General features: G+C 44.6%; 1 protein-coding gene across 1 annotated transcript in view; it reads right to left on the reverse strand.

The window, feature by feature from the left end:
• Positions 1-17,827, reverse strand: part of LOC124567771 (nascent polypeptide-associated complex subunit alpha, muscle-specific form-like) — a 50,160-nt gene extending 32,333 nt beyond the window's left edge. The window contains exon 1 of the mRNA XM_047131040.1: positions 15,663-17,827. Coding sequence (XP_046986996.1) covers positions 15,663-17,827 — 2,165 coding nt within the window. The remainder of the gene's footprint in view (positions 1-15,662) is intronic.
• Between the last annotated feature and the right edge of the window lie 1,411 nt (positions 17,828-19,238).

Genomic DNA, 19,238 nt, shown 5'->3' on the forward strand with positions numbered 1-19,238 from the left:
TAATCTGAAGGTTAGTTGTCATTTCTGCTTGACACCAGTTATGGTTGACATGATTTTATTTCTTCTCCACTGGCTTTGTTGTTTTTCAGGGTTTTTGTTTGTTTGTTTGTTTGTTTGTTTGTTTGTTTGCTGTAGGTGGTAGATCTGCTTCCATGTATTCATCAAATATCTGGAAATTCTAGCTAACACTTCAGTTATCTACAGTTCAAGAATTGATCAAAGTACTTTCTTAGTAATTTACATGTGTGGTTATTGCTTAGACCTATTTTACCATTTTCGTCTCTGATGTAAATACATTGGAGCATGATATCACTTTTTGAATAAAACCATGACTGTATGTATGAGAGCATTTTTTCTGCTGTAGTACACAGTGATTCTTTTTTATCACTAATTACGATACTCGTGTCATCTGCAAATAGTAGAATTTTGGCTGGGCTGTCTGGAGCCTGTATGTCATTGATATAAACTAGAAATAACAATGGGCCCAGAATGCTGCCCTGAGAAACAACTATTTAAATTTGTTTTGGTTCAGATATGGGTTTAAAATTGTGAAGATTCTTGGATGACCTCAGCTCAACAACTTGTGACCTGTTTTGCAGATAGGATTCAAACCAATTTTTAACGGTACCCCTGATGCATATTGCTTCAAGTTTCCCTAGTAATATTACATTGTTCACAGTATTGAAGGCTTTGGCTAAATCTAGATTAATTCCAACAACCTGTTTATTTGACTCAAAATTTCTTACTATTTCTGTGCAATATGGCTGTTTCTGTACTGTGCCATGTTGACTGTTATTTATTAGTTTATGTCTTTCTAGATATTTTGTAACCCTGATTTTCATAAATTCCTCAAGTATTTTGGAGAAGTATGGGAGAAGAGATATAGGTTGGTAATTTTCTATTTTATGTCTGTCACCATTTTTGTGTAGAGGTATCACTTTAGAGATTTTATTTTATCCGGAAATATCTCTTCATTAAGGGACACGTTTGCTATGTGCACTATAGGTTCGACAACATGTGGAACAATTTTTTAATTATTGATACAGGTACATCATCCAAACCAGAGGACAATTTGGATTTCAAGCATTTAATGACTTTTAGAACTTAATGCACGTCTAATGGGATTGCCATCATGCTGGTATTTACCATTGGAGACATCACTGTTAATTGTTGCTTAAAGTAAGGGGAATATTAACAAAATAATTGTTTACATAGTTTGCCATGGCGTTTTTTCTATGGGGATATTTTCATTATTTTTAAGATGGATTTCCTGTTCTTTAGTTTGACCCAAATTTTTTTTCTTTTTTTTTACCTCATCATTCTGGACTTGTTACTAGCCTGCCTTATTAATCAATCATTACTTAATAATTTTGCTTTTGATATTACTTTGCGGTAAGTCTGTTTGTATGTTCTCACATACTCAACAAACTGCTGATCATGACATGTTTTTAACTTTAAACTTAGTAATATCATGGTTTCACTTGATGTTTTAATTCCGGATGTACTCCAGGTCCCTTTGGATCCAGATGATCTGTAACTCAAAAGCTTTTTTGGGAAGCACATTTCAAAGTATGCCATAAAAGTGGAAGCAAATGTATTGTAAGCATCTTTTGTGTTTGTTTGTGCCAAGACCTCTGGCCAAACTGCATTTTTAACATTATTTTTGAACTGATTACAATTTTCAGTAGAGAAAAATCGTTTGTACTCCTTTTTATTTTCCCCTCCTTGGGAGTTGCAGTGAGATTAAAGGTTAGTGCATTATGATCTGATAATCCTATATTCACATTTGTAACTGCAACTTCATGTGTGACCATATTTGAGAAGATGTTATTTATTAGGCTTTCACTGGAATCTGTTGTTCTAGTGGGAGCTGATACGTGGGGAAACAAGTTGAAGCTTTTAGTGTGTCTAAAAACTTGTATTTTACTGAACTCTGGACCAATAGATTAATATTAAAGTCACCACAAAGAATTATGGCAGAGTTCTCATTTGAGAAAAATGTCTAGCATTTCTTCCAAATTCTTAAGAGAGACTTCAGTATCTCCAGATGGTGATCTGCAAATTGCTGCAACAATTACTTTATTTTCTATGATTAATGGTTTAGCCTCACATCTTAACTTAAATTTAAGCTTGGGATTTAGATAAATGCATACACCACCACCTTGTGACATTTTGCCTATAGTACTGACTGGGAAGTTTATAATATGTGTGACCAAAAGGACTTAAACTATATCTGTACATTGTATAAGGCTCAGTCACAACTTCTGTGCATGTCTATGACAGGTGGTGTGGGCAGCCTATCAAGTTAGGCTGTGGTCTCCTGATCTCACATTTTGTGCTCGCTTACTCAGTTGCGCAGGACTCTGACACTTGTCTCACTCCTCTGTCAACACAGCTTCCCTTTCATGTCGTTTGTCCCCTAACACTGCAGTCAGGTGTCATGTGGTGTAATTATTTAATACAATGATGTATTATATTCTGTACCTTACCTTCTATACTTCTTCTCAAACTCTGTTATAATTACTTTAAAATTCAAAATTGATGCCTTTGACGCATCACATTTAAATAAATAACTTACTATGTCGCATTTGACTTAACAAATTATTTATTCCCTTTATCATCACACTCGTGAACTACACTAAAAGATCACCTTCATTCAGTATAAAAGAGACACTCACAATAATTTTGAAGGTTCCTCTTCTGTGTCTCACAACATACATCAGTTGTTGAAATAACTCCTTCGGCAGCCTATTGCTTTACAGGACAGTGTGGTGACCCCACAGAATACTTATTTTAAGACATGTAGTTTGGCACCCAAAGCTGCTGCGATAGCTGTACAGTGCTGAAGGTGCATATTGTCCCCTGATGTAAGTCACCACACACAAAATAGAAATAACACTAATGAACAACATCTGTACATTTATGTTTGACATGTTGTTTTCTATTGCTCTTTTCATAATGTGTACACAAAACTTCTTTCAAAATGGCATTCATTGATAAGAAGTCATTGATATGTGCATCTCTCCTCTGGAGTGGTACGTACAAGCACAGTCTGTGAACATGGTGCCCAGTGAACACAGTCAAACATTTTTTAAAATTTTTTTTCCTATATGCCATGAATGTGGATTTCTTTTTGTAACTATGGCTTCTGAGATTGGTTATAGCCTCAGTACATGATTGTCCATGATAAAATACGCAAATTTACCCTCAATTGCAGCCATAATTTAAGAGCATGTCCCTAAAGTGAACATAAAGTGCTTGAAAGATGTTTTCCTCTCTGTGTGTACAATAGTATCCAGTGCAGAACCACAGCGGCTGCGGACACCCGAGCCTGGAACCAGTACTGGGGCTGGTGACATACGTGCAGTGAAGTCACCTGGTGAGTAAGAGTAAATTTACACGTAATTGCAGCCTTAACTAAAGCAGTACATAAAGTACTTAAAAGACGTTTTACTCTCTGTGTGTACAATAGTAGGCAGTGCAGAACAGCAGCAGCTACGGTCACCAGAGGCTGGACCCAGTACTGCAGGTGCAGTGAAGTCACCTGGTGAGTAAGAGTAAGAGCCCACTGTGGCAGGCTTACATTCCTGCTCTGTACACTAGAGAATCAAATGTATCTGGACACCTATTAGTGGACATTAAGATTTTGTGTTCTCCTTTATGAGGACTTGAACTCTTCTGGGGACACTTTGACATTTCGAAATCTCTGTGGGTGGATGCCAGCCCATTCTTCCTTGATAGCTGATACCAGACAAGGTAGAAATATTGGACGCAGGGTATGGAGTGAAAATGCCATTTATGACTAATCCCTAAGACGATCCATTGCTTTCAGGCTGGAACATCGGCAGGCAAGCCTTCTTCAGGAATGCCACTGGTTATAAGCCTTTGCCTAACAATGCTGATCCATGAGAGGTACAAGTGTTGAGCTGATCAAATCGGTCGTTGTCTGTGAACTGTTCCTCTGCTGTGTATAGTACACAATACTGTCAAATATGTACTTACCCTTCTGCATTTATCATATCCTGAAGTACAATAAGGGGAGAACAAGTTAAAGAGGAGAAATTGCATATTGTTACACTGCCTGCTCTGCACTGCATTGTTGGCAGTAGAGTTAATGGCGGATAATGTTCACTGAGTAGTCACTCTATTCAAATTCTTCCGTCAGATACCCACGGAGTATAGCACTGTTTGTCACTCCAAATCTCATTTCCACTCATCCACTCAACAGCAGTCATGGGTTTTTATGCTATAGTCAGTGTGACTTTATGTTGAACAGAAATGTTGTTTCAAGAAGCTGCTCAGCCACTGTAACCAGTTTTTCTAACTCCCTGTACACAGCCATTTCCTTAGTGGGCTCCTAGCTGCACTTCAAAACTGAAGAGTGACTGCAGTAGCTAACTGCAAGCTGGTTTTTACTATTTCCTACCACAATTATAGAAGCACTTGTCCATCAGCATACTGTGTGTGCCTGGACTTCATGTAGCATTGGTTGTTCCTTCACATTTTCACTTAACTGTCACATCGCGGACAGCTGACTTGGGCAAGTTTGGAAGGGCTGAAATGCATCCCTGTGTTAATTATTCAGGTGTAATGCAAAGAAAAGTCCATGTTCAGTGTACTCAGATCCCTGACTGATGAATTCTGCTTACAAAACAGTATTACCTGCCACTTCCTATAATATATATGACGGCAGTATCTGTTGCCGAAAGAACAATTGCCATGGATAACCATGCAGCTTTGCTAGAAATGAAATGATGATTAAATGGATGGAGCGTCTGCCATGTAAGCAGGAGATCCCGGGTTCGAGTCCCGGTCGGGCCACACATTTTCAACATTTCCCCAATGAAGTACATCACCGCCTGTTTGCAGCTAGGGTGTCCATTTAATTATCATTTCACTTCCTATAATAGTAGCTCCACCTCTCATTGAATTAAAATACTCAGTTGCCCATTACATAAGGGTGCCCAGGTATTTTGATTGGATAGTGGGTTTATAGTTCTTATCTATGTGATTTCTGCAACCCCTTAGTCAGTCCACCATACACAATTGAATTAGAATCCAGAAATCACAATATATTTTATTATATTTATGTTTTTGAATATTGAGGACTTTGATTTGGGGCGAGTATTTACTGACTTACAGAAATACAAAGTTTACCTATATAGCTGTGGAAATATGTGTGCTGAGAATTACAGGGAGGGAAAAGGAAACAGAAAAATGGACAGGGAACAGGCAGGAGTAGGAGACATAGTGGGGAGGTAGTGGAGATGAGTGACAAATGTAGTGATGGAGTGAGTGACAGATAGGATAAGACAATTACATGCTCCTATCCTAGGGAGGTGAGTGGGGGGAACAGTCTGGTGAGAGGCATTGAGTGGATATCAGGCTACATGGACTACAAGCTGCAATGCCTGTAGCTTGAGACCAGAATACAAGGAGAAGCCAGGGAAGAGGCTTAATCAAACAGTGGGACTCCAATGAATGAATGATGTGAGTAGAAGAAACTTAGGATGATTTGTATTTCAAAACTGAACCTTTTTGTACAACCTATTAGGGTAGTAACTTAAATGGAAATATTGGGGTGTGAATCTAGTTTATAAATAGTCATAGCTGATGCATTCAGCAGTACCATAAGTTATTTGATACTAACATTTTCAGGGGCTCCCTTAACCTTTCTGTGGTCAATCAGACATAAAGGTCCTGCCAAAATGTTTGTTTCAGAATCTGCATAACCATAGGAATGTCCCATTTCATTGTGTACTGTGATCTGTTGTTCAGTTTATGTACAATTAGAACCCAGAAGCTGACAGGTGATGCTAGAATGTGTTTTTTTTCTTTGTTGGTACAGAAGTGAGTACAGTATGTTTTGTAGAAGGAGCTTCCTATCTTTGGCTTGATTGTGGATGGCAAAGACAGTGTAGATATTATTTATCTTTGTTACATTATTTGCTAGGTATATACTATTTGACATATATTTTCACTGATAACTCATTCTTGAAGAAAACTGATGTCTGTGTCTTGTAACTAAAATTAATGCATGTCTTTATTAATGAAAATCATATAAAAATCGTGACTGTAGTTGGAAATCTAACACCACAAATGTACAGATACTGTTCTTTTGATGTACTGTTTTTCTTCTTTCTCATGAGATAGTGTACTGGAGACATTTGTTTTCTTTTCCTTATTTTGTCTTGAATGTCTCAATAGTTTCTTGGAATTAATTGTTTACAATTATTTATGGAGCTGTCTTTTAAATTACGGGGAGGGTGGTTATGAAGAATGCAGTCAGCAGAAATAAGGTTTCTATGATCTACTTTACAACATATGAAAGCTGATCACCTCTGAAATGAAGGTGCTGGGTGTGTATAGTAGAGTGAAAACAACTGAAGCATGTGGGATGAATGTGTCAATGCTTTTGGAGAGAATGGCTGATAATACAGTATCACTTCCTGTTCACTAGATTTGTCTCTGGTGCCAGTACCTTTGTTCATAAAATATTTCCCATCAAGACTTTCACTACAGTTTGATCCCAGACCAATCTGTTCATCTTTCTGCCTCACCTCTCTACAGGGAGTCCAGCAGGGAGCTGCCTTGCCCCATCTGCCACCCACACTCGTGGTTATATGTCCCACCTAATGTGGATGATCCATGCACATGGAGAGAGATGTGCTCACGTAGCCATGAACATTAGAACATCATTGCAACACAGAAGGCACATGATAGTGTTGGGCAAGTGAAACAGCTTCCTAGCGCAAGCAGCATAAAAATACTCCTGATATGCTGTAAGGTTGTCACTAATATGAGCTAAGCTGAGCACTGCAAGCTGCACTGATGATGTCCTAGATTCCAATGTTGCTGTGCTCAAAGGAAAAGTCTTGACTGTAACAGCAGCCAAAAGTATGAACTGTCATCCCCATGGAGGAGATGGCAGTGTCAACCATGAGGCACACACCTGGAAGAAAAATGCAGAAATTGGGCCAAGACATCAGTAAGGAGGGATGATGATGTGGAATGGTGCAGGCAGAAAGATACCAGGATGAAAGAAAGAAGTGGCAGAAGGCATTTGAACACGGAGCAAAACCATTCAAACACTATGCAGAAGCACTTGAACACAGAGATGAAGGCTACCTAATGGATCACAAGACACTGGTAAAAAGCTTCCAGAGACAAAAAAGGTGTTATAAAAGCACTAGAAGAGAGATGTTCCTGAGTGGACAAGAGGAAGAGTGTTTCATTGTGGCACAGATGGTACATGCCAACATGAAGCAAATGAAACAACTTTCTGATGAAGGCAAGTCAGAGAATGCCCTGATGCATGAAAAGATTGCCACTAATATGAAAACTATTCTTGAAGCTTCCAGTTGAGCACTCTGTCTGTAACAACTGACAAACACTGCTGTAGGTAGCACTGGCAATGCCAATATTGTGGGCCGCATTCTTATTAATATAGTCATGCATTCCAAAGTAGATAGTTGATGTCGAGTCTGGAACTTGGGTTGGCTGGTGAGCCACTGTACATTCCCCTACAAAGGCTATGTAGCGGAGAAATACTGTTAAGTTGTCCAGTGTCGCATGGCTCCAGGGTGGAAACCGTGCAGTGTCTGTCATTGGCAAGATCCGCTGCACTGAGGGTAAGTTTCAGTTTCAAGCCTGTTAAGATGCCAGCAACTGACATACCTCTGTTGTGTGGCATAAGGCAGGATTGTAAAGCACCAGCCAGATGCTACACAACCCACTTCCACCTCATTCCTATTATGTCTCCTAATCCATCCTGTTCCCATACGCATCAGATTTTCTTTCTGTCTCACCTCTACAAAATATCCACCTGAGAAATAATCTGCCTCACCTGCCACTCATTCTTCTCACTACTTGTACCCATCTGTAAGTAAAGAAAGGAGTGTTACATTGAATGTGTTTGATGTGGCATTATTACTGCACAAACAGCAAAAATGTGGTAAGTGATAAACATTTTTGCTATTACTTTCTGTGGGGTATCTGTGAGAGAAATTCATGATAATTTAAAATAATTGGTGAAGTTTTCTGCAAAACACTAAGTGCTCTCATTGCCAAATACTGGATGAATATAATGTCGGTACATGAATGCAATTAGTGAAGGTGCATAAACAAGCTTACACGCAGTTCCTAAATGTTAAACGTGACACTGTGTTAACTGTGTAACATAAGATTGTATGTTTTATTAAGCAGATTTTAAAATTTGATCAATAATTATGTGAAATGATGACAATAAACATTTATTTGTCCCTGCCAGTCTTCAGATAGCAAGCGTGCAACCGGAATAAAGTTCTCGCTTTCTGGAACTCGATAATATTGATGGTTGTTTATAATTGAGTAGATTAGATGCTCAATTATACACTGATCCGTACTTTTTCTAAAAGATAGAAACAATTGATTCTGTTCTTTATCAGGTCATGTTGAAACACACTTTGTTTGTCACTAGTTTGTTTTACTTGTGCAGATAAAGTATTTTTTATATTAACACTCAAATTCTTTTTTTGTCAATCAGGCCCTGCTGAGGAGGAAGGCACGCGTCCCATCGCTCAGGTGAGTGAAAGTAGTGGATGCACGTATGAGACTGGCAGAGCAAGTGTGATTTTCACCAGTAGCATATAAGGTTTGGGTCTGTGGCATGTAATGAACCCCACACTGCTTCCTGTCCTCCTCCCAGGGTGAGGACATATTTCATCAGCTCAGGGCTTTGAACCGTTAAAATACTTCCTCCTATTCTGAGCTACTCTGCACACTACCAACTTGCTTAATCAAATAAACTCCTTTATTAATATCCTATTCATCTCCATTTCAGTCTCATTGCATCTCCCATGGCAGTCTGTTTCCTGACATCACAAACTTTGCAACTTCTTTAGCACTGTTAACTGAAATGCTATCTCAAGTCTAAATTACTTGCTAAATGAACCAAAAAATATCTCAAAGACCACTCATATACTGGCTCTTAATTTAAAACAAGTAACTCTCTTTAATTATTTATGTCAAGTCATGTGTCATTGGTTAGTGTACAGAATCTTACTGACAGCTCGACTTCATCTTCGTTCTCCTGATGTAATGGCAGTTGTCATGATGCTGAGAGTTCTAGGGGGAAGGCACATTGCTGAACAAGAATGTGACAGCAAGGAATAAACCCATGGACTGGTTGTTTGTGTTGCCATCATCATTTGTGAAAGTGGCATGGCTGGACCATGTAAAATTTGGGGATTCGTGTGGATGCTGATAACCACGCCATTGAGTGCCCCCTAACCAGGTATCATCATCATCATGATAGAATAAAACACTGAAATCATCATGAACTGTGAAGAACGATAAACTAATTATCATTATCCCACCCTGCAGATATGCTGCATCAATCTCCACTAGATTTTGTGTGTTGTGGTTGGCAGGTGTTACTAGAGGAGGCCAAAATGCATGCGTTTTAACTCACGCAGGTTGACGTGAGGTCTGGAACAGGACAAAGAAATTAGAATTTAGAAAAACTGACTTAGCTGGTGGAATACTTAACTTTAATCCATTAATGATGAACGTCTGTCTTGATGGTACATGATTCACAATATCAATAGTAACTGATATGGGCCCCTTGCTAGGTCGTAGCAAATGAGGTAGCTGAAGGCTATGCTAAACTATCGTCTTGGCAAATGAGAGCGTATTTTGTCAGTGAACCATCACTACAAAGACGGTTGTACAGCTGGGGCGAGTGCTAGGAAGTCTCTCTAGACCTGCCGTGTGGTGGCGCTCGGTCTGCAATCACTGATACTGGCGACACGTGGGTCCGACGTATACTACCGGACCGCGGCCGATTTAAAGGCTACCACCTAGCAAGTGTCGTGTCTGGCAGTGACACCACATTATGCACAACAGAGAAGGGTATAAAAGTTTATAGCCATCATTTGAATTAAAAAAAAAAAAATAATCACTTTGTGGTGGTGACCATTGTTCATCGGTACTATAGACATTGTGAGATGTACACCTTTACCAAAGCGATGTGTTACACCATAGTTGATACTCATTAAACATGACAATAAATATTCCTTAAAATCGACACTTACCACTTACTGTTGTCTAAAATGCTTACTGATTGCAGTTGGGAACTGAGATTTCTCCATTTTTGAGCAAATATCACAAACACAAATGACAGGTACTCGCAATTGCAAACACATTTCAAAGTACCTTTCTAGAATGATATCAGACTCATTCTCCTTCATACATTCATGGCCTACCCAACTTCCTAAACTCTTCCTGAAAATATTTTCCTGCTTGTGAAATAACTACCAAGTAAACTACTTTGAGAGGTATACTTGTCATAGTGTTTGTTATGTTTGACACGTGTTGATTAGTAATTCAATAAAACTACCTTAGTGTACTTAAGCACGTGCATCACAAATTGTGCAGTGTGATTTCAAAGTAACTGTTTAGTTACTTTTGTCGTTAGGGATTTGCTTTCAGTAACATTAATATAGGTCTCTGGTATATTAAACAGAATTGAATGATCATTCTTGTGATCTTTCAGATCTTGCATTGACTTACTTGCCAGCTCCCATGACCATGGCAAACAGTCCTTTATCCAGTAAGTGGTTTCTTTTTCATACATCTTGTTGTTTAGGACCAATATGTGGCACAAATCATAAAGGTCAGGAATGTGTCAGATAAAATAAAATGTTTAAGAAACCAAAAAAGAGGAGCCATAAGTTTATGTAAATGCAGTCAAGAATGTAACACAGGAATGGCCGCTGAGGTGCCACCTCTCCATCTCTTTCCTCCTCCTCTTTCCTAATCATGACATTATTCCAATGGAATATTAGTGGCCTTCAATCCAAAAAGATGACTTGCGGCTGCTCTTGGAATCGCAGCCTCTGCTAGTTCTCTGCCTGCAGGAAACAAAATTGCATCCTCCTGACTGATTTGAGCTTTTGTATTTCTTCCCAGTCTGCTTTGACTCCCTCTCTCCAAAGATGGCATTCCATATCGTAGGAGGAGAGAGGGGAGTCATGCTGCTCATATGGAAGGACGTTCAAAGTCAACCTTTCTCCCTGACTACCCAGCTTGAAGCTATTCCTGTCCGCGTTTTACATTCCTCTCCTGAACTTTTCCATATGTACTGTTTACATCCCTCAGTCATTCCGTGTCATGGACACTCTTCATCCAGCTTACTGGCCGACTCCCTCACCCCTTTCTGCTGCTCGTTGACTGTAATACACACCATTCCCTTTGGAAATCTCCCAGAACCTGACAGAGAGGTGCCCTCTAGGCTGAACTTCTCAGTCACCTTAACCTCATTTGCCTTATCGTGGGAGTACCCATCTTCCTTTTAACTACATGCACTCCTACCCATATCTGGAAATCTCCTGCACTGCCCAATTTGCCCATCATCTCATCACTGTCTCTAGTACGTACTCGAGCAACCATTTACCATTTGCTATCCATTTTCTGACTCCTACACCACATATATGCACACCCAAATGGCAACTTTCTAGGGATGACTCGAGATTTACTGTTCCCTGGCACCCTTTGAGTAACATAATTTCTCCAGTTGTGATGTCCAGGTAGAGTATCCTACAAATGCCATCATTACCACCACACAATATTCCATTCTCGCCCTTCATCTTTACTGTGCCATGTCCCAGTGCCTTGATTGACTGAGCTGTGTTGTGACTCAACTCACATGCAGAGATGTGTTCTCCATGTTTTTAACCATCATTCTATGATGGCAAACTGCATTCATTATGAACAGTTGCATGCACAGTGTCGTTGCACCCTTCAGGATAGCAAAAATCTAGCTAGATTTCCTTAACTACTTCTTCTAACAGTTCCACTACCTCATCTGTTGTATGGGCCCTGCAGGACCAAGATCCATTGGGCTGCTATTCTGCGGAGATTTCAAGCTCCACCCACTATCATTCTGCCTTCCTCCACCAGAAACAAGTGGAGGAGGCTTGGGTAGTACTCTATTTTGGCAGATTAGCGAGTGCTACAAGCTGCCTTTAGTATGAGGGGGCGAGAACTTGCTCTCACTTCCTATCGATCCTCCAACACAGTGCTGGACGATGTTTGCATTCAGATGTTCCTAAACCTTTCTTTTGTGGGCAAGCACTTGCTCTTTCTTATGTACAACTGCATCTGGGCAGAGGGCGCCGTTTGCCAGATGCCAGCATAAAGACACTGTCATTCCCATACCCATACCCAAGCCCAGTACGGAAAAATACCTTCCTTCTAGTTACTGCCCCATTTCTCCCACAAGCTGTGTTTGCAAACTGATGAAACATGTAATTCATGCCTGGCTGGTTTAGTTACTAGAGTGTGGCAATTCACTGACCACTGTACTGTGCAGATTTTGATCAGGTCGTCCTGCAGCTGACCATCTCATCACTTTGTCAACGTGTGTCGTGAATGGTTTTCTGTGGATATATCAGACACTGCCAGTGTTTTTAAATTTGCAGAAAGCCTGAAACACCTTCTGAAGGATGGGTATTCTTGATCTCTCTACATGTGGCACTTCTGAGGCCACATGCCCCATGTCCTTCAGGTATTTTTAAAGTATTGATTTTTCAAGGAATGTTGGTACTGCCTTGTCAGACACCTTTACCAGGAAGTTGGTGTGCCTCAGGGTACTGTTTTGAGTGTGACCCTCTTTGCTATTGCCTTTAACCTTATTATGTCCTGTCTCCTGCAGGTCATCTCCAGCAATCTACTGTTGCTCACCTCTACCCTGTTACCCTCCCACACCTTGTCCCAGCCTCCTCCTTACCCCCACGTGATTGCCTGTTTAATCATGTGCAACTGCTCGCAGCCTGGCTTCAGCTGCCAGAGAGTGTGATCACGTGTGTGAGAGTTGCATTTGCGTGAGTATGTGAGTGTATGTTATCTATATATAACAGAGGCCTTGTTCACTGAGAGCTCACTTTCTTACAGCTTTTTTTTTTTTTTTTTTTTTTTTTGTCGTGCCTGTGTGCCTTCCATGGTATTGTTAAATTCATTTCTGAAGAATTGCGATGGCCCGGGGCATTGAGGTACTGAGGTAGGGGTCAGTGTACACTCATCAGCAAACAAACAATTGTGCCATATTAGACAATAGCCTGGAAAGATCAGACCATTTGGCAATAGTGCCGTAAAAACCACACCAGGGATTGATCTCGGTGAGATGAGTGTCATTGGTGTGGTAAATGTGAGGTGTCTGATACTAACTCAGTATTCATGCTAGTGATCGCTTACTTAACTGCATAGGTTATGGACCTGACTCTCAGAAGGTTCAAATCACTGACATAAGCACACTGTTAGCCTTAGTATATTTATTGGCATTCAGATTCTAAGTGCTCACTGTCTACCATTCAAGCAACTAAGAATGGAAGACCAGTTTTACCAACAAGTTTTTTGTTTTCCACTGCCACTCATATTCTCCATTTTGCAGCTTGAAAATATATCTCTGCATGTTTTAGAATGAAGGTTAAGACCTCAAAATTACCTGCTTTTCCCAAATCCATTCTCCATGGTGAAATGATAGAAGCATTGCACGGTAACTTGAAGGTGCAGAGTTCAAAGCTACACATTTCCATTTTTTAATTGTTTTTGCAAATTCACTAGAAAGAGAGAGATTTTTTTGACATTGATGCAAATAATGGAATTGTGTGTCTGAGTAATGAAATAGCTGCTCTTGTTGTGTATGGGCTTCACTCTGTTTCAGATACATTTATTAAACTACCTGTAGCTAAAGTCATGAAAGTTATAATGTTTTATGATAGAGAAAATAACCAACAACAAAAGCAACATTTGAAGAGCTCTTCTTAAAAGACAGAATGAAACATGATACCTTTAGCAGTTCATGATAAGAAATATTACACACTACTACAACCACACTTAATACTTACCATCCTTAAATGTTTAAAGCAGTGGTTAAAATTTCCCAGAGTACTTTGACAAAGTGTGAACAAATAATGATGTACTTTTGCACCTACATACAGCCATTAAAGCTCTAATGAATGGGCAGGCAGCATTATCAAATTAGTTATCAACATTACTAGGTCAGCTACTTGTCAGAGAAAATTAACTATAATCTATTAGATCTATTATGAACTACCAGAAAAAAGAATGCCAACAATTAAGCTTCCAGATGCATTTGAACTCGGATGCTGGCATCTTAAGTACTCACTTATGTGCCTTTACTGATGTAGATGTAGAATGGGTGCCAAGTTTGATATAGCTATTTGAACACAAACCAGACCTCATGGCAAAGAATAGAAACAGTAAAACTAATGATTCACAGTATCATCCAGTTGCAGGCCTAGGTAAGCCAAGTGTTGCAACAAAACATTTGATCATATTCCATCAGATCTCATCTGTCACATGTGCCAAACTATAACTTCACTTTCCATTACAGTGCTTGTGTATAGTCCAGCACAATATCAACATTGTGAAGTGCGCTTCCACAAACATTTCTACAGCAAAAAGACATCAAATTTCTTCACGGGGTTTACAATACTATTCAGGTTTTCATCACACAATGTTTGTCTTGTATGGGGGTCCTAGTGTACTGCATATCGTGCTTGAAAACGGGAACAGGGAGAAGGGGAAGATAAGGAAGATGATGGCGAGGTGAGTTGCAGTCTTGCGTTAGACCCTCATAGCAACAATAGTTGTGGGCACAGATCAGTGGAAGATGTCATGGAAGGCCTTAGAACATCACTGAGACCCTAATTACAAGTAACAGACATAAGAAATAAATGAATACACCTTTGGTTGTCGTTACCCATGCCCTGGCTCCAACTCAAAACATTAATGTTTGCTTGACTGTGATATTCCTGTGGTGCTGCTTGTGAGTGGATGACTGTAACTGGGGTATTGTCAGAGGTGTTAGTCATCAGAAATGGCATATTAGTCCAATGCTGATTTCTCTCTTGTCATGCTGATAAATGGCAAAAATGTTTAAGGACATTTTGTTCAAATATGTGGCCTGTCCTCAGTGTAAGCTGTGCAAGGTTAAGCAAACGTCTGCAGTATGCAGATGATTTGGCTTTCCATCCATTCTTGTCACATATCTGGCAGAGTTGTGAATTTCTATGTATCCTGTGTTGACATGACAAATGTTAAGGGTTGGTAACGTGCATTTTTAAAGCTATACAAATTCACCCCAAGGGTGACTATGGGAATGGAAGTTGCCTGAGTATTGGGAACTTTGGATAAAATATCAACCTGTGTGATTGATGAATCTTTGGAATGTCAGAAGTCTACCCCTACTGTAAACAGAATTTTAAAGAATTTTGTTGAAGGAGGCACTATCAGCAGAATGCCTGGCTCAAGATACTGAGCACACAGCAGGATAACACATAGCTTGCCTGTAAGAGCCAACTAATCCCTCCCCTAGATACGAAGCAGTTGCAGTGAGTGACCAACTTCCCAGTTCCAATGATGCAGTTAGTTGAGGGCCAAGGAAAGCTGTACTGCATGCACAATGATCCACTATAAAACTCAGGAACTCAGTGAGGAAATGTTACACTGGCTGGCAGCCACAGAGCTACATCTGAATGCAATGTGAAAAAATGTATTTTTTCACAGATAAGTTGTCTTACCAAGACCAAACAGTAGTTTAGCAGCCGCGAGGGTCCAGACATAATGGCAAATAAGTGGTGACAACAGGTAGTACTAGCCGATTGTCGGTCTCCCCGCCGCGGGCGTCGGTCTCCCCGCCGCGGGCGTCGGTCTCCCCGCCGCGGGCGTCGGTCTCCCCGCCGCGGGCGTCGGTCTCCCCGCCGCGGGCGTCGGTCTCCCCGCCGCGGGCGTCGGTCTCCCCGCCGCGGGCGTCGGTCTCCCCGCCGCGGGCGTCGGTCTCCCCGCCGCGGGCGTCGGTCTCCCCGCCGCGGGCGTCGGTCTCCCCGCCGCGGGCGTCGGTCTCCCCGCCGCGGGCGTCGGTCTCCCCGCCGCGGGCGTCGGTCTCCCCGCCGCGGGCGTCGGTCTCCCCGCCGCGGGCGTCGGTCTCCCCGCCGCGGGCGTCGGTCTCCCCGCCGCGGGCGTCGGTCTCCCCGCCGCGGGCGTCGGTCTCCCCGCCGCGGGCGTCGGTCTCCCCGCCGCGGGCGTCGGTCTCCCCGCCGCGGGCGTCGGTCTCCCCGCCGCGGGCGTCGGTCTCCCCGCCGCGGGCGTCGGTCTCCCCGCCGCGGGCGTCGGTCTCCCCGCCGCGGGCGTCGGTCTCCCCGCCGCGGGCGTCGGTCTCCCCGCCGCGGGCGTCGGTCTCCCCGCCGCGGGCGTCGGTCTCCCCGCCGCGGGCGTCGGTCTCCCCGCCGCGGGCGTCGGTCTCCCCGCCGCGGGCGTCGGTCTCCCCGCCGCGGGCGTCGGTTTCCCCGCCGCGGGCGTCGGTTTCCCCGCCGCGGGCGTCGGTTTCCCCGCCGCGGGCGTCGGTTTCCCCGCCGCGGGCGTCGGTTTCCCCGCCGCGGGCGTCGGTTTCCCCGCCGCGGGCGTCGGTTTCCCCGCCGCGGGCGTCGGTTTCCCCGCCGCGGGCGTCGGTTTCCCCGCCGCGGGGGTCGGTTTCCCCGCCGCGGGGGTCGGTTTCCCCGCCGCGGGGGTCGGTTTCCCCGCCGCGGGGGTCGGTTTCCCCGCCGCGGGGGTCGGTTTCCCCGCCGCGGGGGTCGGTTTCCCCGCCGCGGGGGTCGGTTTCCCCGCCGCGGGGGTCGGTTTCCCCGCCGCGGGGGTCGGTTTCCCCGCCGCGGGGGTCGGTTTCCCCGCCGCGGGGGTCGGTTTCCCCGCCGCGGGGGTCGGTTTCCCCCGCCGCGGGGGTCGGTTTCCCCGCCGCGGGGGTCGGTTTCCCCGCCGCGGGGGTCGGTTTCCCCGCCGCGGGGGTCGGTTTCCCCGCCGCGGGGGTCGGTTTCCCCGCCGCGGGGGTCGGTTTCCCCGCCGCGGGGGTCGGTTTCCCCGCCGCGGGGGTCGGTTTCCCCGCCGCGGGGGTCGGTTTCCCCGCCGCGGGGGTCGGTTTCCCCGCCGCGGGCGTCGGTTTCCCCGCCGCGGGGGTCGGTTTCCCCGCCGCGGGCGTCGGTTTCCCCGCCGCGGGCGTCGGTTTCCCCGCCGCGGGCGTCGGTTTCCCCGCCGCGGGCGTCGGTTTCCCCGCCGCGGGCGTCGGTTTCCCCGCCGCGGGCGTCGGTTTCCCCGCCGCGGGCGTCGGTTTCCCCGCCGCGGGCGTCGGTTTCCCCGCCGCGGGCGTCGGTTTCCCCGCCGCGGGCGTCGGTTTCCCCGCCGCGGGCGTCGGTTTCCCCGCCGCGGGCGTCGGTTTCCCCGCCGCGGGCGTCGGTTTCCCCGCCGCGGGCGTCGGTTTCCCCGCCGCGGGCGTCGGTTTCCCCGCCGCGGGCGTCGGTTTCCCCGCCGCGGGCGTCGGTTTCCCCGCCGCGGGCGTCGGTTTCCCCGCCGCGGGCGTCGGTTTCCCCGCCGCGGGCGTCGGTTTCCCCGCCGCGGGCGTCGGTTTCCCCGCCGCGGGCGTCGGTTTCCCCGCCGCGGGCGTCGGTTTCCCCGCCGCGGGCGTCGGTTTCCCCGCCGCGGGCGTCGGTTTCCCCGCCGCGGGCGTCGGTTTCCCCGCCGCGGGCGTCGGTTTCCCCGCCGCGGGCGTCGGTTTCCCCGCCGCGGGCGTCGGTTTCCCCGCCGCGGGCGTCGGTTTCCCCGCCGCGGGCGTCGGTTTCCCCGCCGCGGGCGTCGGTTTCCCCGCCGCGGGCGTCGGTTTCCCCGCCGCGGGCGTCGGTTTCCCCGCCGCGGGCGTCGGTTTCCCCGCCGCGGGCGTCGGTTTCCCCGCCGCGGGCGTCGAATGCTTCCTCAGCAGCAGGCTGTATGCCCACATTTTGAAGAAGGTGGTGCTGCATTTAGTGTGAATGCTATATTGTGGAGGGGAATTCATGCTACAGGAGGAATATTCACTTGTGTATAGGTCTGCTCATTCAACTGCAGCTGTCCAAGATAGACATTAATGTAATGGACTGGCTGTGAGAGACTGCTCACTTGAACACAATGGAAATTATGTGTGTGTAAGTAGCACGAACACACAGAGAACTGGCTGTGAAACACACCATTTATAGCTGATGCTCTTTTGGACTGCTTTTTTTGAAGCCTCGGTGGGGTTGTTTCTTCTGACAAATGGGTCCAATGCCTCACAGATTCAGTGCCAGGGTGCATGACTGAAGTCAGAAATAATGGGGCATTCTGGATAAAATGTTATGGACTCAGAACATTTTACTTTCTTTCCTTGTTCTTCTGTGCAGTGTTCTGCCAGTGAGAGCCAGCACAAAATCTCTTGGTGACGGAAAAATATCATAGATGAGAGAAGGAAATTTGAGCTAGTTCTAGTTGGCATTATCCTTGTACCTGAAATAAATTTATTTTAATTTAATATTTTGAGTATTACATTCTCTTTACTTGCTCTCTGCCTACATACATGAAATGAATAAGCCAAGAGTGCCCCTTTTTAGGGCTATTTTTTGTTATGTCAAATTCATCTCTCTCCCACTGTATTGCCACCCATCAGCCTCGGCCAAAAATGTGCAAAATACATCTCTCTCTCTCTCTCTCTCTCTCTCTCTCTCTCTCTCTCTCTCTCTCTCTCTCTCTCTCTCTCTCTCTCTCTCTCTCTCTCTCTCACACACACACACACACACACACACACACACACACACACACACACACACACACACACACACACACACACACACATAGGCAAATTACAAATTGGAAAGTCTCTCATGACCAAATAAGAAAACAGGGCAGTAGGATAATTTGTAGTTTCTAAATGGTGTTTATATGTAGAAATTGGTCTGTATGCTGCATTTATTTGATGGAGTACATGTGTTTCCTCATGCTGTATGTAGAATAAGAAACAATATGACATTTAATTTCTGTTGGACAAAACGTGTTTATTTCTTGTCTGAATCCTGGGCTACAGCAATGAACTTTGTCCACAGATTGTTCTTCCTTCATGTAATGGAGGAGAAATGCAACTGTGGACACTGCATCATGTAATTTCCCCATGCATCCTCCACAGCCTGACTAAACACAGCTTTGTTAGAGGCCATCTGATCTCGACTGTCGGTCATTTGTCCCAATCAGTGCTACCTAACAATAGCAAGACCGTGCACTCAATTTGCTTACTAAATCACAATCTGTCTTACATCACTGCACCCTTCAGTAAGAGTGATAGATTTGGTTAGTGGGAAGTAACTATACTGCCAGTCATCTCAGACATTTCATACTTGCAGAAC

The sequence above is a fragment of the Schistocerca americana genome, unplaced genomic scaffold (assembly GCF_021461395.2).
Source record: "Schistocerca americana isolate TAMUIC-IGC-003095 unplaced genomic scaffold, iqSchAmer2.1 HiC_scaffold_14, whole genome shotgun sequence".
Taxonomy (NCBI): domain Eukaryota; kingdom Metazoa; phylum Arthropoda; class Insecta; order Orthoptera; family Acrididae; genus Schistocerca; species Schistocerca americana.